General features: G+C 36.9%; 1 protein-coding gene across 1 annotated transcript; it reads right to left on the bottom strand.

Moving 5' to 3' along the window:
• Positions 1–1,187: 1,187 nt before the first annotated feature.
• LOC149199360 (protein EDS1B-like) lies at positions 1,188–7,315 on the bottom strand. The gene is made up of 3 exons (XM_089402409.1): positions 6,781–7,315; positions 4,167–4,943; positions 1,188–2,187 (listed from the first exon to the last, which is right to left on the bottom strand). Exons 1-3 carry the CDS (start codon positions 7,087–7,089, stop codon positions 1,483–1,485), a joined length of 1,791 nt encoding a protein of 596 aa, XP_089258535.1. The 5' UTR covers positions 7,090–7,315; the 3' UTR covers positions 1,188–1,482.
• Positions 7,316–25,262: the final 17,947 nt, after the last annotated feature.

The following is a 25,262-nucleotide window of genomic DNA, read 5'->3' as shown; positions in this document are numbered from 1 at the left end:
TAAATACTTTGTACATTGTTTTCCAACTTGTGAAACAACTACCCTTCCATGGAGTAATAACTACCCTTAACATCTTTGAATACCAATTTCCTGGTGTCGTGGGAGGAGCATATTTGCAGGTCAAAGAAGCTTAGGTGTGATGGGACCTACCTGATCCTTGTAATAAAAACAAGCTTAATTACAATAAAGAAAAATTAAAAATGATTTAATATTGTGCAACCATCCGTGGCTAAGCTTAGAAAAATTAAAAATGATTTAATATTGTGCAACCATCCGTGGCTAAGCTTCCCAGCTGGTTGCGGGAACTTTCATGATGGAAATAATGCACCTGTCTATTGATTTCACTATAAATCCATCTATATTTAATGTTCCTATATTTTTAAATAAATTTTAAAGCTTCCCATGTGGTTGTGGGAACTTTCATGATGGTATAAATCCATCTATATTTAATGTTCCTATGTTTTTAAATAAATTTTAATATATATAGATTATGAATAATTTGTATGTTTTTATAATATAGAATTTGAAAAATTATAAATTTATACGACAGTAAAATTTAACTTCAACATTTATATGTTAGCGTAGTATAAAAGATATATTTATCAATTACTAAAATCAAAACAGTATAAATATTTAATATTTGTCTGTAAACTCTGAAGAGATATATTTATCAATCTCAAATAAAATTAGTATAAAAATACAAGTTGTAGTTTAATTGTTTTAAGTTTTATATATTTTTTAAAGCCAAATTTCAAAATCCCCTAAAAAAAATTCTAAATTCTACACAATTTTACTGCTCCAAAAATTTCCAAAACCAAATTGCATCCAAAAACAATTTTGACATTATAAATTTAATTTCTAAACTATGCACAATTCCAATTCCACTGCTCCAAAAATTTCCAAAATCAATCTCCCCAAAATCGCATCGCAAAATTCCAATCCAAAACTCGAAAACTTAAAACAATAGTATAATAGTTAGACATGCCCATAAATATTATTCAAATCAAATAGGTACGAATAATCACTTTACTTAATTAAAGTATAATTAGAGTGAGTTTAGTGTGGGCTCACTTTGATATTGGAAAGAAAAATGACCACTGTGATGTGATCACTATTAATTGAGCAGTTTGAAGTCAAATACTAATCCTCACACAAAAGTGATATCAAAGCGAAATACATTGTTCAAATTTGAACCGAAGGACTAAATCTCACACAACTAAATTAAAACAGTAATATCAAAGCGAAATACATTACATTGTTCAAATTTGAACCGAAGGACTAAACCTCACACAACTAAATTAAAACAGTAATATCAAAGCTAAATACATTGTTCAACCATAAATAAGTTTGAGTAGAGTCTAAATCCAAATCAAACAGAAGCACAGAATGCCGAACACCTAATCCAAACCTACCTGACTTGTTACAAACAGATGTATCGTCACTCAAGTCTGGATGCTTTGCTGGGGATGATAAATTATAGAGCTAAGCCAGAGGCTTGTTTTTGCGCAACCAGTCGACCACAATGTTGTAGGTGGATTCGCCTGTCATAAGATCTTCCTTGCACAAACCATCGGAGTCAGTCAAAGCCTTCACTAGATTCTCCAATTTTGTTCCTTGTTCATCTTTATAATCCTTCTTTTGGATTGAACATGCAAGTTCTTCGACATGAGCCCAGAGGCAAGAATCCTGAGTGAGCTTCGTTGGGAGCGATTGCAGCTGCTCTTCATTATTTTTCAGCCACTTTTCAAGAGTTTTGTAACGACGAGGCCTTCCATGAGTGAGGTACGGTCCTGAGTCCTCATTCTTACCCAATCTGTAATAATTAGCAATATCCAGTGGCTCGACAAGTAGCCTGTAGTACGTGCCCCGTGTTATCCACTCTTTCCTGCACTGGAAATCATCGGGTAATTCGTCCTTATCGAACTTATTCTGTATTATCTCGTCCCACCAGCCTGCAAGCTCCAGCCTGTTGAGATTAGCCTGGAAGTCCACATTACCTCGTTGCTTCTTTTTAAAAGCATCATAGTATACAGTCTCGTTTCTCAAACATAGTTGGCGGTATTCTGCTAGTTTCTCCATGGGGGTTTCCATCTTTTTGGGATATTCCCTCTCCAAAATGGCCAGGTTCTCACTCTGCTGCTTCAGAACTTGTCCTGCTGCTCTCAGGGCAAGTCTCGCTTGGCAATTCTGCACAAACAACACAGAATGTGTGACTAAGAAAAGGATGTAATCTTCTCTGCCAGAAGTAACAAATAATTCCAGTAGAAAGTGTCATTCTTTGCCACGTTGATTTAAAAATAAAAAGGTACTGAACAAACAAATACTGCAACACAAAATTAAATCAATTATTCAGAACCTGTACTAGGAAAACTAACATTTAAACCTACTTTTGCAGCCTAACTAAGATCTCCTTCAACATCTTTAGTGTTTATAGCAAGTGAAATTTCCAGCTCTTTTCTTCCTGAGGTAGATCAATTGGGCTTGTTCACTTAACCACGAGTATCCCAGATTTGGGGAAAAATATAACAGGGCAGGCAAAAATGAAATTCCGTTAGAAAAAAAATCAATTTATTGTATTTAGAGGAGCTCTCCAATTGAGTATGGTAGAGACGTTGTAATGTAATGTAATGTCTTCTCTTGTGAAATCTTAATAATAAAAATAATTCCACATGAAAACATTTTTGTTCTATCAAAATATTCCCCAAAATGGCATGCTTAGTTTGTATTGATTAGGCTCAAGGAGGAAGTCTGGGCTTAGCTTGAATTGATTAGGCAAGGACTATGTCTAGGCTGCTTAGTCATAGGGTCTTTACTGTTTCAAGAAAATAAAAAATAAAAAATAAAAATAATTAAAAAATAACATTAAAATAAAAATAACTTCATGGTATTTACCCATGGTAAGAGAACCCATGGTATTCATGTGGAATATAGTCTATTTAAAAGGGGAAATTAAACCAGCCTAGATCTATTTTAACTCCGGATTTATCAACCTCAGAGATAAATCAAATCTCTTGAGACTCAAACCTCTTTTAGAATGAAAAGCGCTTTGATCCTCTTAGCACTTGGTAAATCAAGAATTAGATAGATCTAGACTGGTTTTATAAATTAAAAAACAAAAAATATAATATATAATGTTACATTATTTTATTTATTATTTATTAATAAATAAATTAAAAAATTACTTAATTAAATAAATAAAATTTAAACCATTTTTATAATTAAACCAAAAAATTAAATAATTTATATAATTAATTTAAAATATTAATATTTTTTTATAATTCTTATATAATTTTTATAATTTATTAAAAAAACAAATAATATTCCATCTATTCTAAACACAAAAATAGTGTGATTGGCTTTCTATATATTTTCATCTTATTATGTAATCTACTCAGGGAAGCCTACTCATCATTAAATGACTTAGAAATGTGAGTGATGCATATTTATTGTCAAAATAGAAAAGCAAGATGTTCTACAATGAAAGATGTTTCATGCTAGAAATTTGAAAAAATTAAATCCATTTCAAACACCACCAAATCCCTGAAGAATCCAGTTTTGATTCCACTGAGGCTAATAAATCTAAGTTCAAAATGGATGTATAACAGCCTGTATGAAAATTGACCTGGAAACTCATCTAAAAAGGATATTAAAAATCTCTCCAAGCAGTAGATCAGTTCAAATAATAGAAACACCAGAAAATTACTACAATCACAAAACAAACAAAGTTGTGCATCCAGTTTATCTTAAAAATCTGTCCCATCAGTAGATCAGTTCAAATAATAGAAACACCAGAAAATTATTAGAATAAGAAAACAAACAAAGATGTGCATCCAGTTTATCTTAGGAATACTAGACAGAAACACCGCCGGCCCACAGAACTATCCAATTTTGGTTCCTCGCAGAGTTAATAAATCTGGGTTTAAAATGAATGTGTAACCCTATGAAAACAGTGATGAAAAATGACCCTGAAATTTATACTAAAAAGGATTTTAAAAATCTCCCCTGCAGTATATCAGTTCAAATAATAGAAGCACAAGCAAACTATTATAACCACAAAACCAACCAGTGTGGATCCAGTTTAACTCAGGAATACTGCTGAAACTTTTATATTGCAAGCAAGCAAGAGAGAAACTCAATCAAAGAATGCAAAAAATTAAGAGATTTACCTGAATTCCAAGCCCAAGGGCGTCCAGTTGTGTTTTTATCCTTGGGTCTTGAATAACTGATCCTGCATCAGACAACGGAAGATCTGAAAGCTCATTGAATTTCACGATGTTTTGCAGGGCATTGGGTAAGATATAGCCATAACCAACATGCTGTAAGATGAAGTCCTCTAAATTAGCACCTAACGTCTGGAGGGAGAAATAGAGGATGGGTAACACAGCATAATGATTTTCTATCAATATTGCGCCACTACTTGAACAGAATAGATAATACCCAAATGGCCTATAAGGACTTAACTTCACCAGAGGTTTTACAGCGGCTATCAAGGGGTTGTTGGGGCTCATTTTGGCAGCGCTGGTATAATTGGAGACAGCGGAGCAATGCTGAACTACAGTGGCAACAAACTCAGGAATTCCCCCTGGGAGGGTTTCTGCCATAGGTGAATCAGTCGAACCCATTGAATCCGCTGCGCTCTGCATGGATCTGTTCCAATAGGGTAACAGAGCTTCTAAGGGCTTAGAAACAGATATAGAAGGAACCAAGAGAATCCTAGAGAGCGCATCGCGCCTCAAAACAACATGGCAGAACTGATCCGCCCACTTCTTGCGACGAACTCCTCGCGCCAGAATTTCATCGCCAATCAAAGGGAACCCAAACGTGATGCAAAATACCGATTTACGCATCTCCAACATCCATAAAGCGGCCAACGCAGCAATACCCCCTCCCATGGCGTGGCCGGTAAACACAATGGTATTCCCCTTCTCATAATCCTCAATGACCTGCAACAACAATCAAAATTACCAAATTAATAAATCCAGAATGTAGCAATATTCTCTTAAACAATCCTGGTGGAGGACCAGGAGAAAATTGTTGTGTGCCATTGATGGTGGAAAATACAGAAACGAAAGCTTATGATATAAAGCATGAATCCATCTCAAGGGCTAAGCCCTTGCATTTCACACCGATCCAATTGATTCATGTTCTTTGCAGCACTTGATGTTAATTTGATTAGTGAACTGTGGAATAATTTAGAAAAGTATTGGAGTAAGAAAAATCAAATAGCTGACTTTATTCTAGTTATTTAAATTTTCAAAATGATTCTGCAATTGAAATATGCATATGCCTAGACTCTAATAAATATCAACAACATACATATATAGATTTGTGCAATAATTTAGAAATTTATTAGATCAAATAATTAACTTTATTCTTTGTTATTTAAATTTTCAAAATTATTAAATGTGCAATTGATATGCAATTAAATATAAAAACATACATTTACAAATCAAAGGAAAACTGAGTTTTATCTGGGCATCAGAGTTTAAAGCTCAGACATACTCGACCTGAAACTTCAGATATTTTACTTAAATAGCTTACCAAATATTAAAGTGGGAATACTGCAGCTTTTCCCATAAATGTTTTGGATGAGGTTTCAGAGAACGAGTGTTTTAAATTCTTCCTAAAAATTGTGTCCATTATAAATGATAAATCAAACAAATCATAATAGTTCAAATTGTTAAATGAACAATTATAAAAAGTAAGAAGTTTATTTAAATTATAAATCAAACAAATCATAATAGTACAAATATAAAAAGTAAGAAGTTTATTTACTTATTAACTAACGGTGTAGTTTAACACCACACTATTTTATGCTTTGCAATTTTTTACTGTATTTTTTTGGGTTAATTTTATTTGAAATTGGATGCTTCAGTTATATAATTTGCATAATTTAAGTGTTATAGAAATTTTTAAAGATTTTTCAGATAGTTAAATCATTTATACAATAAAAAACATTTTAAATAAGTAAATATCACAATCTCATTCACAATTATATTCTCAAATTCCAATTAAAAAAAAACCAAATTTTAGAATTTTCTGATATACCCATTTATAAATCCTAAAATCTAAAATAAAAATAAAAAAAATAACAATACTTAGACAATGCCTATTCCTAAAATCTACAATTTAAAATTTAAAAGAAAAACAAACAATTTTAACTTATTTCTATCACAATTTTACCCACGATCATATCACCAGATTACCAGATTGTAATAAAAAATACCCAATCCTAAAAATCTAAAATTTAAAAGAAAAACAAACAATTTGAACTTATTCCTATCACAATTTTACCCACAATCATATCACCAGATTGTAATAAAAAAATACCCAAAATTTAGAATAGTTAGACCATACGGATTTATAGATCTTAAAATTTAATTATAGAAAAAGAATCTGAACTTATTTTTGTTATAATCTTCACGATTGTACCACTAAATTTGAGTTAAATAACCAAAACTTAGAATAGTCAGACAATCCCTATTTATATATTTTAAAATCTAAAATTTGAAAGAAAAACAGAGAATCATGACTTATTTCTTAAAAATTGTTAGAAAATATCTATTTATATAGATTCTAAAAGCCAGAATAACCCAAAACTTACAATAATCGGACCAAACCTATTTATAGATCTTATCCCAAAATCTAGGACTTCAAAATTTAAAAGAAAAACTGAGAACTTTGAACTTATTTCTGTCAACAGGAGAGTTGCACAGAACTGAAAATATTCGCAATCGTAATTACACAGAGCTTAAATCAAAAGCTAGGGTTTGAACGAACCTGTTTTTGGACGCCTGATGTACTCCAAATCTCCTCAAATTGACTGAGAGCACCTTGGTGGACGGAGGGTTTCTGGTCATTTCCATCTTTCATTCCCTCAAGAAAACCATCCTTAATTTGGTACTCTCCGTATTTGGTTGCTGAATTGGGTTCCAGAGAGCCACGGAAAGCGAACACAACTAAATTTTTACCGCTTATGACAGACCTCACATAGCTGTGATTAACGTGTTGACTTTTGTAAACGCTACAGGATAGCTCCCAGGCATCCGACAACAAGGGAGCCGAGAAAAAAGAGTCTGATTCAGCCATTTTTCTAACACAAAATCCAACAACAAACAACAGAACCAGGCAACTGAATATCGCTTTACTTTTGGCCAACAGAAACTGAAAAGGAATGTATTGTGGGAACTGTTATTACACCTGACTATGAAGCTGAAAACCCTGAAATGAACTCCATAAGATCTATGTTTCCCCTCTTCTCTGTTTCGGTGCTTATAGGAGGAGAGAATCGGTTGTTGGGGCTGAAGAAAAGTCGCTGAAGCTCGCTCTGTCGCGTCTGGATAGGGTTCGGAGAAATTAAGTCTACGGCCATGGGACCCAACCTACGATATTTTTTATACTGAAACTACTATCTCCTTTAAAATAAAATACTCGTTGAAAAGGACTTCCACAAGGAAGGAAGTTATCAGGAACGCCGCTGGGTGAATTGTTGAATATTTTAAGGGGTTACATCAAGCAGGTCTTTGGTCAGAAATTATTTGTGCAATTTCGCAGTGAAATAAGTGGAGCCATGTCTTCCAATTTGCGTACCGTGAATAAGTCAAGTTTTTTCTCAAACCGCGTAAGGAAGCACAAGCTCAGATGCTTCGTTGTTAATATAAAAGTAATGCTGACCAGAGAAAGATAAGATGAGAATATTAACAAGCAATGCTGAAGAGACAAAATGATCGCACGCCAGATAACAAAGATGTATGTTAATGATTTAACAATCATCTCTTGAAATCTAATCAAGGCTTTGAGATGGGAAATTGGAATGGTGATTAGGATTAAAAATAGTTTAACGAAGTGGAGATTTTTGGCAATTTAAGTTATTGTTGTAAATTTTAGAATTTTGAGTGTTTTAGGGTGAGTTTTTTTGTAGTGTTGAATTTTTTTTACACTTGGGAAAATTATTATAACTTAGTTGTCAAACCATCAGTGAGCCCTTAAATTGCTTGATTGGATACTCTGATTCAGACTTCGATGGAGACAAAGAAACTGGGGTATCTACTTAGTCTTGGATCAGGAGCTGTCTCCATCAAAGTCTGAATCAGAGTATCCAATCACCCTTATTCAAGAAAGATTATTATAACTTAGTTGACTCATCACTCTTATTCAAGGAAGTTTATTATAACTTAGTTGTCAAACTCGCACTGAGGACAACCATCTCTCACTGCTAACGGAGAGCTCCTGATCCAAGACTCATAGCATATCCTGAAGTAGATACCCCAGTTTCTTTGTCTCCATCGAAGTCTGAATCAGAGTATCCAATCACCCTTATTCAAGAAAGATTATTATAACTTAGTTGACTCATCACTCTTATTCAAGGAAGTTTATTATAACTTAGTTGTCAAACTCGCACTGAGGACAACCATCTCTCACTGTTAACGGAGAATGGGCGCAGCTTGACTCATCACCCTTATTCAAGGACCACGCCATTTCGAATAATATGCTGGTGGTTCTTAAGGGAGCACGGTTTCACTCTTGCCAGATGCCTCTTGCCACATGCCTTTCTGTCAGTCTTGGGTGAGGGGAGCAGGCTTTCATTCTTGCGAGATGCCTCTGGGTCTTGGGTCGAGGAAAATGAATTCTTAACCAAGCAAAATCAATTTTAAGACATACTCCCATACTCTCACCATTAAATTTCTTGAAAAAAAAAATAATAATTTGTCATCACCAACTATCTGGGTTTTAATTTTATATATTAATTATAAAAAGATATATATTTATAAAAAAAAAATAATACTAGTTTTATTCCACATCTATCGATTGAAATTAACCATTAAAAATGGTTCATATTCAAGATAGAAAATCTTAATCATATAAAATCATGAGCAGTTAAAATTTCAATATAATGACTATAAACTAAAGTAAATGTGAAAAAATTACTCTATTTTAAAATGGTTATATTTATATATTTATATATATATATATAACTTGTTAAAATGGTTATATATATATATATATATATATATATACTTGTTCGAAAAAAATATAAAAATAGTGTAACAAGTTGATTTGAAACACTCCATTCATTTTATATATACATAAAAGAGAAGAGTAAGTGTTTTGAAAAAATATAAATAAATAATATATATATATATATATATATATATATATAAACATATATATTAAAAATAAAAAATAACAAAGTATTATAGTTAGGGTGTTTTTAGGCTTAGTTTAATTATTGAATCTTGAAAGTTATGAATTTATTGTTATATTTGAACAAAAATTACATTGTAAATAATATTGCTTAACAAAACTGAAGTATTTATTTGCGGTGATTGAGAGGGATGTAATCATAACAATGAGCAAAGTATAAGCCTTGGTTTTAAATTTTATCTGCATAAAGCATTGAGTTTGATTGTATTAAGCTTAAGTTAATCATCTTTTTTAAGTTTTGTGTTTCATAGCTAATATTCTTTTGATCAAAACATTTTACAAAATCACAACAAAATTATTATGTTGTAGAATTGAAACATTTCCATACACGTATTTATTTTGGTAAAACCAAGTCACAAAATGTCTAAGTTGAAACATTTGGATATTAATTATAATGGCTTGAAGCTCTTTGCAAAAGCACCCAACTATATACCTATGCACCATGACATGACCTGCAACTATTTGGTTGGTTGGGAATCGATACCATTATAGTTGGTTTCACACAAAGTTTTATTCTTTTTAAAAATTTCTCAGTGTTTCATTTAGAGAATGTATTAAATACATTATTGGTCTTTCTCAGTGGCATATTTGAAGCATGCATTGGTTAAATTAAATTGATAGGGTCATAATAAACTAGTCAGCAAGGAAAAAAATTGGGGCTTCGAGGGATTGTTGTGTGTCAAAGGAGGGTCGATGCTTGGCCTCAGGTCGGGGACGACCACCACTTGATTCTGGTAGGGACCATAAGATGCAAGTACACATAATCTATGACACTTGGTTTGAAAAATATATATATATACATTTATATAATTGTCTTCTTCATATGCGAATAACAGATTTTATAAAATTTATTAATTTGGCAGTGGAATCAACGCAAAAAATGCCATAGTTTGGGTTGGTTCTACTAATACCTTTCTAGGAAATCAACTAATAGAATCTAACCCCGACCTTGCATTGCATGAACGACTAAAAGAAGTTGAGGGACCCGATTGCAGCTAGTCGGAGGTTTACCATTGTAGCAATGTCACAGTGGAAGCAGTGTGAATATTCCCTACTCTCAAGTTGTAATGGGTCTTTGCAAGGATCCAACCTAGGGTCCTCTAACTAAAACTAATTTATTTAATATAAACACCATAAGAAGGGAAATAACCTATTTATAGCTCAACATTTATCTGATGATAATATATAAGAAAATTTTATTTACAACATATTAAACAAGTAAGAAATTACATTTCAACAATTTACATAAGTAATCAACAAATGGAAGAATACTTGTTCCAGCAGCTTGGTTAGGATGCTCCTAACTCTGTCGAATTGCTATTCTTGGCTACTCGACTGAATTTACCTCCCAACCAACTAGTAATGAATTCCTAGCCCAGAGAACCTCCACGGGTTTCCCATCCCTCTGAGCCCAAGTCCAACCAGCTGTAGTGTGTCCAAGTTAAAACCGAAACTCTCCAATAAATCCATGTTTGACTTCCCTCATTCTCTCCTTTCTCCTCCACATTTCTCTCCAAAATAAAAATCCTTCAATGCCCAAAACAAAGACCAAGGTCCTCCCTTCTCCTCTCACCCTCCTTCCCTTTTATGTATTTTCCTCTCATCCACCTCAACCACTTATCGTTAATGTCATGGCTACCCCTCATCCTTTTATTTTAATATCCTTGGTTTTCCTTACCATATCTTATCCAAACTACTTCCGAGAAGACACATTGAGAATAGAAATATGAATATTTGATTTAGAAATAAATTGGAGAAGACCATATCTTATCCAAAAGTAGATTTGAAAAGACATAATGGGAATAGAAATATGGATATTTAATTTTAGAAATAAATTGAAAAAGACCATATCTTGTCCAAAAGTAGATTTGAAAAGACACCTTGGGAATAGAAATATGGATATTTAATTTAGAAATAAATTGGAGAAGATCGTATCTTCTCCAAAAGTAAATTTTGAGAAGACACTTTGGGAATATAATAATAACACATGTAATAAAACTCATATTAGTAAAATAAAATTACAGATTCACAAATGTAAATTTATACCAATATTACTCAATAATTGTAAGCCAAAGTCTGTAGATTAATTAAGCATTAATCAAAATTAGCCTGATATGATCAAGTGGGAATTACGTGGGCATTACATACACCCCTCCTTCAGAAAATTTTGTCCCAAAGTTGGAGTGAAAATCACACAAGGATTTTGAAAGAAGTTTGATAATAAGGCATAACAAAATAGAGAGAGATATATAATAGTCAAATTAAGTAAGTCAAACCCATTAATAGTTTCCAACTAACCTATAGCCTCCTATCATTCCTAACCTACTCTCACATTCTATCCATACTGTGCTGCAATATATTATGGCATTGGCTATACTGATATAATCACTGATAAAATAAATATAGCCGAAGCGTTGACTATATCGACCTAACTTCCCCAGCAGGCAACTAGCAATCATCATCATATGTCTAGGGGAGTATGCCCATCATTGCCCTCCCACGATTCCAGGCTTGGAGGTTACACGGAGGGAAATGCCTCCAGCCCTCTTCAAAACTAGGGTTAACACCCTAATATGGACCACACTACGACGTTGGTTGGATACTTTTCATCGAATAATCTTGTCAGGTAGTCTTGTCACCTGTCATTTACACTTTACACATGTCATAATAGTGCATATCAAGTAAATACAAAATGTAATAGGACAATGTACATCATACCATTCCTTATTGGATGTCTCAACATTCCCCATTGGAAGAGTACATCTTGGTTATCATATAGTTATTTCCAATCTGCATGTTAGTTCCCATTCATGCATATACACAACAACAAAATATATATAGATAAGTGATCTTAAACATCATGTTATTAAGTCTAGTATCCACATGTCATTTTTGTACTTCATAACAACATACTAGAAATAAATCCTACATTAGATAAATCATATCCACTTAAGAAATACATCAAACAAAAATAACTCTGACAAGTCATACATTAGATAAATCATAACCAAGTAAGTTGTACATTAGGTCATACATCAAATATTTCAATCAACAATACCTAATATATATAATTATTTATATAAATAGTTTCACATGTCCAACTAAATGTATCAATATTACATAGTATGCATAAATAAATAACATGGTGTTACACAAAAATATCGTCACCATGACTATTTGCAGTCAGTATGGGTCTATTATCACTTGTACTATCCTCCTAAGAAAGTCTCAGACCTCAGCTCTTCAAGTCAAGCTTTGAAAATGAGAGAAAGACATTGAAAATCAACAAAGCTCTGGTTTCGCACTTTCTCTCACTGTTGTGTGCGGTCCCGCACCCCCTATTCACAATACCTGCGGACCTGCCCGCTCTGTCCCTAAAGGAGTGGGTGCGGACCCCTCTGAAAGTCAAAAAAGCGCAAGTTTATTCTAAAATCTCACTTTGGGTTAATTCTAGATGATTCTAGAAGGAATTTTGACGTGGATTGTTCGCTCTTAGGTGGTTCATGCATCCCAAAAGAGAAGGATCTAATCCCTTGATGAGAGGAGCTATCCCTTTGAAGGAGGGTTTTATCCCTTTGAAGGAGGACCTAGTAACTTCCCTCCGTTGCACTATAAATTAAGGCATTGGGCTGGTTGCTAGGGAGGTTAGAAGCTGAACATTTTTTAGGGTAAATGCTGGTGGAATTGAGACTTCCTAGTTAAGCTTGAGAGGAGAGATCACATACCTTTTGGCTTCATTGGGAAGAGAGTGAAACTTGTCAAAGTAGAGGAGACTTCTTATTGGACCCTGGGAGGAGCTTGTACAGCATCAAGGCACATGTTGTAAAGTTCTTCTTTGATTTGAACTAATACAATCAGATTCATTTTTCTCAACAAATTGTCTTATGTCATTTGTTTCATGAATTCCTTGATCATCATGATAAGTATGCTTTATGATATTGGCTTTTCAGGTGCTATTTAATTTGTTTGCTTGTTTGTGTTTGCATATTCGCTACAAGGGAGCTCATTTGGATCAAAGGAGCGAGGCTTCCACAAACTTGCATTGGACCCAAGGTAGGCCTAAAACACTTGTTTGCCTTTGTTTATAAATTGCATATTTAGAGAAAGATAGTTTTTGATTGGCTTGCTTGTCACTAGATATCGTTAGATTCTAGGAAGGTCAATCTTGTTCGCAATATTGACTCATTCCGTGTGACAAAATGGCGACTCCACTGGGGACTTGATTTCTTTATTTGCTTTACTTTGACCTGAGAAACTGTGTTTTTGTTTCTGTTTTTGGCTTGTTGTGTGTGGAATTGGGTAGATTTAGTAGATCTAGGATTATTTTTTGTTTTTCATAACCTTGGGAGAGGACCGCACCCTCGACTTGGAACACAGTGCGGACCTATCCGCACTTTTGCTTTTAGCACAGAGCAGTACCGCACCTGTGTGAACGGTGGGCCTGCGGACCCTACTAAAATTTTGAAAAACTTAAGATTTTCTCTTTCAGTTAGTTTAGTTTTTGTTTAGATGTTATTATCCCCTACCTAGACCTACATGTAACTTGTCAGAAGATTTTTTTAGGTTAATTCCATTGGTGTTAGGGTTTTAGGTGAAATTCCTAGAAGTTTTGGTTGTCGGGTTTGGTTTTCATTTTGGTCTTGTAGTAGCTCAGAGCTTAGAAGTTGTAGAAGCCTCAGATCACCTTGATTTTTACTGGCCTTCTTATGTGCCTGACCATTTGCAAAATTTGCCTTTGTTGAGGAACCCACCTTGTGTTTTCTCTTTGCAAAACTTTGAAAAGGCTTGTGTTAAAAGTTTGGATTTCATTTTTAGAAAAGAAAACAAAAATTGGTTGTTTTTTGACTAATTTGTGATTCTGGAACAATTAGTCCTTAGTTTGTTTATAGCTAAGTAAAACATCCTTGAAAAAGACATCTTGTAAGCTTTGACTTCAAATAGTTTTTTATAGTTTATAGATCTCAAGATTAGTTATTTCCATAGTTTTGAGTGTTTTATAAAAAATAAAAAAATCTCTTTTGGAAAAAGTTTGTTTTTGCAGTATTTGAGTGTTTGAAAGAAAAGGGAATTTTTTGTGAAAATAACTAGTTGTCTCGTTTTGAGTGCATTGGAAAAGACAAAAAACTCTTCTTTTAATTTGTTGGTTAAGAAAGATTTGTGTTTACAAGTATTTGCATTCTCAAACTCTTTCCTAGCTAGAAGTTCATTGAAGGGAAAAGATTGCTTAATCATCTTAGGTGCATTTTTTTAGTGATTTCGTGTCGAGTCTTCACACCACAAGTTTCATCTCCACACCTCTTGACTTAAACAAAAACCAATAAAAATAACGCTTAAAGTAAAATCTATCTAGTAATATTTTTATTTCTAGGGCTCTAATACACCAACATAGCTTAGATTAGTGTCTTGGAGTAGGGAGTAATTAACTCTCCAAGACAGTAAAACAAACAAGTAGCTGTATCTTGCGGTAGGAGAAAAATCCAATTGTTGCATCTATGCTCTGGGAAAGCTCCTCTTAAAGGAGAAGCACGAGATCATGTCCGAACCAATGTGGGAATCAATCCTTCCTCATTGGGAACGACTCCAGATATTCACGTATTTAAAACGGTAAACCTCGAATTAACCATTGTCGAGGAGCCTGGGGTTACTTGTTGGTAAACCTTGGATTATGTCAAGGAGCCTTCAAGGGGATTGAGCTTGCTACTCTGCCCTTGCATGCATATCGGATCGTAGACTGTTCCCCCAGGTATATTTGTTTCCGTTGGTAACCATAGTGACCATATTCTATAGGATTCTTCCTAAGGTGACAGTGGTGGGAAGATCCCACTGTACCTGGAGCAGACGTCGGCTAGACTCACTTGGATTTTCTGGGGGGTTCTCTTCACTCGAGACGGTTTAGTGCAAGAACTTGTCCCAGTCTATTCATTAAGCAGGTTGTCGGGGTAACTGTTCCAACCACCATTTCTGTATTGAACTCTGCGACGTTGGATTTCATCACCAACTAGTGTTTTTCAGTACGGAAAGTTACTATTTGTGTGTGGTTTGATCTCCTAGATTCTTTAGGCGTGTGATTCAAATTTGTTTGGTTCTTTAGAGGCTTTAGGTGGTTTTCATTGAGATTTTACTTTGTTTGCATGTGAAGTAGTTAAAATATTTAAATCGTGGCTGAATTACCGAGGAAGTCCCGTAGACTTCGGGGCCAACCTCCTGAGTTTTCACCGAGCCAGCCTGAAGGGTTAAGAGCCCTCGTAACTCCTAGAGACATTAGAGTTGGTCACCTGAAGAAGGAGAGTCTTCTTTAGTGGTACATCCTGATTTTCAAGCTCTAATAGCATATTATAATCCACAATCTGTGTCTGTTTCCGAAATTACTGGTAGCTTTTCATATACTAGTGATATAGGTGAGGAACCTGAAATATCTGAACCTGAAAGTGAATTTGCTACTACTCCAACATCGGGGTTTACCTCTCCAACTTCTAGTGGTCTTGGTTCACCCAGGGTAGAAAGAATAATTACCCAAAATCTTCCTTCTAGACTTATAGCTATTGAAGAACTTGCTACTCCGGAAGAACAAGTAGGCATCCCTATCCCTAAAAATCAACCTATTATAGAACTTAGGGAGCGTGAATCAATCTTTTACAGTCCACCTAAGAGCAGTGCTTGGTATCTTTCATTGACTAACTTTTTGGAAAACCCGAGACTAAGTTTTTCACCACCTCGTATTCCTTATCACCCAACACCTAGAGGTTACTATCCTCCATTAAATATGTCAAGATAAACGTCCATGTTTTCTCAATCTCCAGAATCTTTTTTGTACGACGGTCCTTTTGTTCCCTCTGGGTATCAGTCACTTACTGGTACTTTTGCGGGAGCATCTCCTCAACCCATTGAACAAGGGTTATTAACTAGAAACAATGGTACTAAGCCATTGAGTGTAGAAGATATTCTCATGATGTCAGGTACTATTCCTAATCCTCAACCTCAAGGTGGCCAGTTATCGCCTGGGGGGCAGCCTCAAAATCCTCAATTATCGCTTTGGGGGCAACCTCAAGGTACCCAATTTGCGCCTGGGGGGCAACCTCAAGGACAGTACATACCTACGGGACAGTACGTTCCTCAAGGTCAACCCCAGACTCAATATGTACCTCAGGGTCAACCCCAGTATCAATATGTACCTCAAGGTCAACCCCAGTATCAGTACGTGCCTCAGGGTTATCAACCCCAAGGTTAGTACTCGAACCAAGGTTTCCAACCACCTTCCGGTCAATCATATATTCAAGGAACTGGAAATGTACCTCTGAATTATCAACCCTACCCTCAACTTGGTTATGGTCCTCAATATTCTCAACCTATTATGGGTCTGTACCCCGGAATGAACTTAGTGTGGGATCCATCGCAAACTCAACAGGTATTGCAACCGAATGTACAGTTGTCATCTCAAACTGGACAACCCTTAGTTTCTGGTTCACCCTAGCAACCTGTCCAGTCTACTATTCAAACTTTTGTACCTTCGGTAGTTTCTCAGCCTAGGCCTAGTATGCCTCGTACTCTGCCTCAAACGCCTGCTACAACTGCTGCAACATCTTTTCAATCTACCCCACCTACTTCTGGAGTAACGACAGCTTCGGTTTCTATTGTTCCTGTATCAACTCCTCAGACATCTTTACCTCAGTCTGGATCCACAATTCAAACTTCGGTTCAGATGCCTGTAGGACAACCTGGTTCAAGTACGGTTGTCACAAGTCAACCTCAATTTACTTATCAACCGTACTAGGGACAGTACCAATTCAATCCTGCTGTGCAGCAACCAGTCTATCAGTATCAACCGTATCCTGGGTATACATACCAACAACCTCAACAACCCTAGTACGGTCCGGTTAATCTTGGTTTTCCGGGAGGATACAATATCCCAAATGCAATTCCAATTCCTAGTTATCCTGGATATCCTCCTCCTGGGGCTGGTCTCATGACCTAGAGTTTTAGGGACCCTAATCGTCAGTTACCATTTATCGCAACTTTGGACTTGCCTGACTTGTCGCGCCTAACGAACAATCCCATTAACTATCTTCCGTTTTGGCCGCCAATGCCGAATAAGTTGCCTAGTGATATTCCTAAGTTTGAAGGCAAATCAGGAGAGGACCCGTCGAACCATGTGATGACTTATCACCTCTGGTGTGTGTCTAACTCCATTTCAGATGATTCAATCCAATTAAGGCTTTTCCAACGCACTCTAATTGGTCTTGCAGCCAAGGGGTACATTGAATTACCGCGAGCCACTTTTTATGACTTTAGTCAGTTAGCTACTTCATTTTTAACTCATTTTCAGTTGCCGGTCAGATATGACAATGGCACAGAATTATTAACGTCATTAAAGCAGTCAACATCTACTTACATTTCATATCACATTCATGAATGGAGACGTCGACGACGTTTAGTGAAGGTTTTTATTCCGGATCAAATCTTAGCTGAATGGTTTATAAAATCTTTATTGCCAAAGATCACTGAGGATGTAGCCAATGTAGGAGTCGTTACTGAAGAGCAAGTAATTGCTCAAGCATAGTACCTTGACTTAGTTTATACTCAGTCAAGTACGTTACATGAGAAAATCCCCGATCTTCCTAAGCAAAATCAAATCGTTGCAGCTCCTTCAGGGTCTCATGCCGATGATGGTATGATTGGTACGGTTAATACCAAAAGTAAGAAGAAGTCTTCCAAGAATTCTTCTCCTATCATAACCTTGCCAGATTCCCCGACAGGAGATTCTTTCGCGGAAATTTCCGTCGATATTCATGTTGTAGAGTCATCTACAGCCAAATCAAAATCCGGTGGTAAGAAGAAAGGGAAGAAGGAAAATAAAACAGATAAAAATTCGAAAGAGAAACTAGAAAAAGCGGAATCAAATGATGAGAAATGCAAATCTCGTTATCCTTGTCTCATTTGTGATGAAGAGCATTTTACAAGAGACTGCCCTCACCGTTCAGAGGTTGCGAAAATTGTCAAAGGTTCCCAAATGCCTGATGTTTTGAAGGATCCTTTTCCAAGTCAAGACAGTAAGATGATAGGTTCTTCCTCAAATGCCAATGAAGAACCCATACTGATGATGTACCATGTTAGGATTGCGACTCGATAGCATGATGATGATAGTAAAAGTCACGTTGATGGTAAAGAAGCAAAATCTTCTCATTCTAACCCATCAACCTCAGCTCCCGGTTCCGATCCGCTACAGATTGAGAAACCTAATCCAGACTTAGTAATCAAACCACCCGCCGAGGGTATACTTCGAAAGTCAGCTTTCAATCCACATGCAAGAGCGGCCCAAAACTATAACATTGTTGAAGATTTAGTTGTTTCACCTTCAGCAATGTCGGCTTTGGAAGTGCTGCAATCATGTCCAGCACAACGTAAATTACTATTGTCGACTATAGGAGCTGTTGACGTTCAGGACTCGAACCTTATAATTTTCGATCTAGAAAATAGTACATCGTGCTTACCTCATCAAATGGCTTTCCAGATCCCAGTGTTAGTAAAAAACAGACCTATTTACAGGACTGTGATTGATGAGGGAGCCTCAACATGTATTATGTCGATACAGTGTTGGAGATCGCTTGGTTCTCCTTCGCTAAATCAATCCCCGACGATTCTAAAGGCCTTTGATGGCCGTGGGTTTCATCCTTTTGGCATTCTACAGGATCTACCTATAGGGGTTGAAGGAAAAACTGTTAATCTAGATGTGGAGGTGGTTGATGCCCCTCTAGATTACAACCTTCTCTTGGGTCGTAGTTGGTCTTACGCTATGACAGTTGTCGTTTCATCGGTATTTCGGCTTATAAAGTTCCCTCATAATGGAAAGATCGTAACTATAGACTAGCTGACTTACTTTTCATCCGACCCAGCCTCTTCTGAAAGTATTCAGCATGTCGGTAAAACGACTATCCCGTATAAGGATGTTGGAGTAGGACTAGTTAAAGATGCCGGTTTACTGGGAACTTTTCCTTTTCCTCCTATCAACGCATCATCTTCTACTGCAGCCATTCATATGATTTCGTTAGACACCATTGTTTATGATGATCCTTGGATCGTACCTTCCGAATCTGAGATAGACTCATTTGGTAATGTTATGCCTTTGAGTCCATATGAAATTGCGTATCAGGTTCTGCAGTCGTTTTCCGACCCATATTCAACCAAAATTGACTCAATGAATGTGGTTCATGAGGAATCACTTTTCACATCAAACTCGAATTCAACAACGTTTTCTGAACTTGTTCACACTGATGAGAAAATTCGTGAAATCCTATGTGTCGATGATTTACCATGGGAAGATCTCCATCATAGATCTTCGTTTTTACCCGAGAGTGATCGTTTTGAAAATGATTTTTCATCAATTTTTACGACTAAATATGTCAAGGAACCTCAGAATCCAATGAAGAATCTTGATTCAGAGTTAAATTTGGGAAACATTTCTCGAACTATTCCTATTGACATTTCGGTTAAGCCTGGAATTGTTGAAAACATTCATATAGGTGCCTCGTGTACGGAAGATGAAATTCAAATATATAAGGCCCTATTTCAAGAATTCTGCGACGTGTTTGCCTGGTCATATGAGGAAATGCCAAGAATCGACCCTGCAATTGTTGTCCATGAAATCAAAACTTACCCAGACGCTAAACCCGTCCGGCAACGTTTGCGTCAGATTCACCCGAGAAAAGTTGCTGCTATAAAAGCAGAAGTTGAAAAATTACTTAAAGCAGGTTCCATTTATCCGATTCCGTTAACGGATTGGGTATCGAATATTGTTCCAGATAACAAAAAGCAAGGGACAATAAGAATATGTATCGATTATAGGGACATCAATCGAGCCTGTCCAAAAGACTATTGCCCAACTCCCTATATCGATCAAATCATTGATGATTGTGCCAGCAGCGAAATATTCTCCTTCATGGATGGTTTTTCCAGTTACATTAAAATCAATATTCTACCTGCCGATCAACCAAAAACGGCTTTCATTTGTCCATGGGGAACATTTTCTTATTGCAAATTACCTTTTGGGCTCAAGAATGCCGGGGCAACTTTTCAAAGGGCCATGTCTTATGCGTTTTATGAAATCAAGCACATTGTGCAACCCTATCTCGATGATTTGCCTGCTCATTCATTACATCGAGCTGATCATCTCATCCATTTACGAGCAATCTTTATGAGGTGTAGGCATTATTGGATTAGGTTGAATCCACACAAGTGTGTTTTCTGTATAGAAACGGGTCGGTTGCTGGGGTTCGTTGTTTCAAAAGTCGGCATTCACGTCGATCCCTCGAAGGTTGAAGCTATTGTCAAATTGCCTCCTCCTTCGAGTCTTCGCCAACTCCAAAGTTTGCAAGGGAAAGCAAACTTTTTACGACGATCCATTCCTAACTACGACGAGCTTACAAATGGTTTTACCTGGTTGTTGAAACAGAATACTCCATTCTATTGGGATGAGATAGCTCAGAAATATTTTGATGCGCTAAAACACGCGTTGACCCATGCACCGTTATTGCATCCTCCCAACTACAACCAGGACTACTTCCTGTATCTCGCCACCTCCCATTCCAATATCGGAATGGTGTTAGTTCAGGAAGATGAATTCGGTACTGATCATGTGATATATTACCTTAGTCGAACTTTAAATCCAACTGAGCTAAAATACTCACATGTGGAGAAATTGGCATTGGCAGTTGTTCAAGTTGTCCAATGTTTTCGTCATTACATTTTACTACGTAAAACTACAGTGATTTCTGATTGCAACCCTATGATCTATATTTTGACTAAGAAATTGCTAGGGGGCAAGTACTCCAAATGGATCGTGTTCCTACAGGAGTTCGACTTGGAATTTGAAAAGTCTAAGTCGAAGAAATCTTTAGTTTTTGCAGAGTTAATGTGTGACTTCCCGCGTGCTGACACGGAAACTGTGGCGGAGGAGCCCATTGCGAACGAATCCTTGTTTCTAATCAGCACTTTAGATCCGTGGTATGGGGATATCATTGTTTATCTCCAGACCCAATCCTTTCGGCCAGAATTATCAAGGTCAGAACATCAAAAAATACGATTCCAGTCCCAACAATTCAGAATTACTAGAGATACTCTTTATCACCGTGGGGCGGACTCGGTTTTTCGACATTGTTTAACTCATGAGGAAGTTGAAAGGGTTCTAAATGACTGTCACTCTGGAGTGTGTGGCGGTCATATGTCTGGGTATGCCACAACCCAAAAGATATTGCGCGTTGGCTACTTCTGGCCGTCTTTATTTAAAGATTGTATTAACACGGTCCGAAAATGCCACAACTGCCAAATTTTTGATCGAAAAATGCGTGCTCCACCTGCTCCTCTCCACCTTATAATTACCGTCGGTCCATTTGCAAAATGGGGTATCGATTTTATTACATGTAACCCTCACTCGGCCAGGGGGCATGCGTATATCATCCTTGCGGTAGATTATTTTACCAAGTGGGCCGAGGCGATGCCTACATTTGAGGCAGACGGCAAAACAACTGCGATTTTCATGTTCAATCATATAATTGCTAGGTTTGGTGTTCCACAAGCGATTGCCACTGATCATGGGCGTCATTTTCGAAACGTTATGATGACTGAACTTACAGGCCAGCTTGGCTTGCGTCACAATAGTTCAACTCCTTATTATCCGCAAGCTAATGGTCTGGTTGAATCCATCAACAAAGTTTTAGTCACCATGATCCGACGAATCATTGGGATTCATCGATCGAATTGGCATAACATGCTATTTTCAGCGCTTTGGGCATATCGAACCTCAGTAAAAACGTCAACAAGGTTCACTCCTTTCCAACTAGTTTATGGTATGGAAGTTGTGTTACCCATTGAATGTGAAATCCCGTCATTGCAAATGGCCATTGAATTACTTCCAACCACTTCCGAAGAGGAAAAATGTTTATTATACTTAGCTCAACTAGATGAGAATCTACGTGATGCTGCATTGGCGATCGAAACTCATGCAAAACGTATTAAAGCTCAGTATGATTGAAATGTGACCCCTCGAAATTTTTCGGAAGGAGACCTAGTCTTATTGTATGATCAAGATAAAGATAAATTAGGTGTTGGAAAATTCGTTCCTATGTGGCATGGTCCCTATGTTGTCAAGCGAAAGCTAGCAAAAGGGGCCTATGAATTGGTAAACTTTGACGGGGACTCTTTAGATAAACCCAGAAATGGTCTTTACCTGAAGAGGTATTATGCTTAAAAGATGGGTGTGGAGATTTTTTAGTTAGGTTAGTTTTCTTTCTAGTTGGTGTGTTTTAGTTTAAAACATGTGCTTAGCTTAGAGAGTGTTTTTCGTCATTATTCCTGCTTAGCTTGGTTTTACTCTTGATATTGCAGATGTCGATGTCTCTCCAAACATACATTGGTTTTGCTGATGGTGCTTGTCATAATACACGGAACATTTCTTCCGCAGCTTGGGTTATCTATTCGCCCTTTGACGAGTTGGTATCTATGCATGGGGTAAGCCTCGGTCAAACAACAAACAACATTGCCGAGTATAGTGTAGTGACTGAGTTATTATCTGAATCTATTTCATTTGGGATTCGGAGTTTGATAGTGAGGTTAGATTCTGAACTTGTTGTATTACAACTTGATAGAGTATATGCCATTAGAAATCCAGTGTTATTGAGATTATTTTTGAGAGTGCATCTCTTGGAACGTGAATTTGATTATATTGAATATCAACATATTCCAAGATCCTTAAATACATTAGCAGATGCAATTTCTTCTCGAATGTTAAGTAGACATTTGCAATAATCATACATGTAAATTTAGAAGCATTCCATAACATGTTTTACAAGATAAGTCGGTAATAGCGATATAGTATAATATAGGAGTGTGTCAAAATATACATCGTCCTCGATCATAGGTTGAAAAACACCTTATGATCAGCAAAAATGATATACGAAAAGCAAAAAAGTCATATGTGTCTACAATAGGCGATCATCCTATCACTGGTGAGGATCTCGATAAGAAACCACTGTACGGGCCACCTTACAAAGGAACCTCCTAAAAGGTCCTGGGACCCCAATCACATAGCGTCGTAGTTGACGAGGAATGTCATCTATGCCGGTCTCTGGAATGTCTCCAGTCAAACGCTCTAGATGGCTCTCCAATTCGGCCAAGGTCTCTGTTGATTCGTCCTCTGGGGCTGGTGCCGCTGCAGCTGGTTGTTTTCTCTCGTAAGGCCGGAGAGCGGTTGGTCGCTGTGGACCCACATCTGCATTTGAAACTTTTACTATCAGTTTTGGGACGAGATAAAAACAAAAAAAATTAAAATAGGAAAATGTTGAAAGTGATTTTACCTGAGTCATCCCATTGCTCTCCTGGTGGAAGAGTCATGTCTGGGTCACCGCGAAAATCTACCCCAGCATAAGGAAAGTCCTGAATAGAAAAAACCTGGTTTTCCAACCAATGGAAATAATCAGGTTTGAATCGAACGACCTCTGTCCCCTCATGAGGATGACGGGCCATAACTGCAACCCATCGCATCAGTTTGGGCTCTCGAGGAAGTCCAGCTCCAACAGTGAGGTGCTGCGGGACCAACATTGGGACCCTCTCCAGACCAAAGCTCACAACTAAAGCACCATATCCAAAGGTCTTCAGTTTTCCATTTTTGGCTCTAGTCAGTTGACCTTTTACATTAGCCAACACAGCATCGCACCAGTTGAAGATGGTGCCTCGAAAGCAGTCAACTGCCATCCGCATCTGGGATCCAGTGGCTATATGTAGTGTGGCGCTCCCACAGAGCCTGGTAACAGTAAACATGATCACCATGAATTCAGGACGGGATATGGTTTTGATGTCTATCCCTTTGTCTCTAGTCTGGTTGTTGCAGAACTCTAGCCGGAGGCTATCGACAGACTAGCCACTTGGCCTAGTCCCGTATAGAGTCAAGTCTTCGCCTCTCTTAGGCAATCCAATCAAAAAAAAATATTTCTGCCAGCTCAATTTCGAGCTGGTGGCCACCAATGAAGAAGCACTGGTCCTGTATGCTCCCCCTGTCTACCAGCCACTGCAAGAAGTCCACCTGGGCCCTCATGCCAGGTATGACCCAGAATTTGTACAAGCCGCGTGCCTTCAATGCATCGATCAAAGGTTGGTGGTTTAACGCGGCAAGATCTATGTCCTCATGCTCCTGTTCTCACCAAACAAGCATGATGTATACTCTACATCCAACAAAAAGGCGAATTAGAATGCAAAAAAATATATTGTTTGGGTAAATTTTGAGAAATTTAGGGTTAAAAACCTTTGCTACGGGGACCGCACCCTCTCTGTTAGAGACAGTGCGTGGGTCCACACCTTGCCTTCACGGCAGGTGCGAACCCCTGACATTTTCCCCATTGAGAAAAAGTCGGGGTCCACAGGCTACCTGTGTTATGCCTGTGGGCCCCCGCGCGCGGGTTTGTAGCCTAAAAATACTCTAAAAATGAAATGAAACCCTAAAAAACGATTTGAAACAGATGAAATTGAAGAGTAGGATGATGTGGATTACCTGGAGGAGACGGCACTCGATTCCGACAGATGGATTTTCCGCAATCTTCATGGGAAGTTTCTGACCAAAAGCTCTATTTTCTCACCCAAATTTCAAACGGTAGAAATGAATTGACGAAAGCCCTTTTTATAAGTTTTTTGAATAAATGAATTGTAAATTTGTTTATGTTTCACTTTAGAAAGGTAACTTTTGCAGCATTTTTATCCATTTTAAATAGGAATGAGTAATGTTTGAGTTTTTGTTCAGGATAATGGATTTTTCAGGCGAAATCGGTCATTTTCGATGAAAAAACATTACAGTCACCTTTAAGCTCTTTTCTGACTCCTAAAACATGAAAATATCGCCGAGATTTTCTTTTTAAACTCGTTAAAACGGAACTAAAAAGACAGTCCACTTACAGCTCTTTTTCTGACAGTAAAAACATGAAAAGTTTGCCAGATTTTTGTCGTTTCAAATTCGATATTGGTTATAAAACAACGTGTCATTGATCACTTTTTTACTTTTTCGGATCAGAGACACTAAT

Source organism: Pinus tabuliformis, chromosome 2_1 (assembly GCF_031772625.1).
Source record: "Pinus tabuliformis cultivar Carrire ecotype Pingquan chromosome 2_1, CPIR1, whole genome shotgun sequence".
Classification (NCBI taxonomy): Eukaryota; Viridiplantae; Streptophyta; class Pinopsida; order Pinales; family Pinaceae; genus Pinus; species Pinus tabuliformis.
Note: the sequence above shows the minus strand (reverse complement) of the source record. Positions and strands in the feature narration are given on the sequence as shown.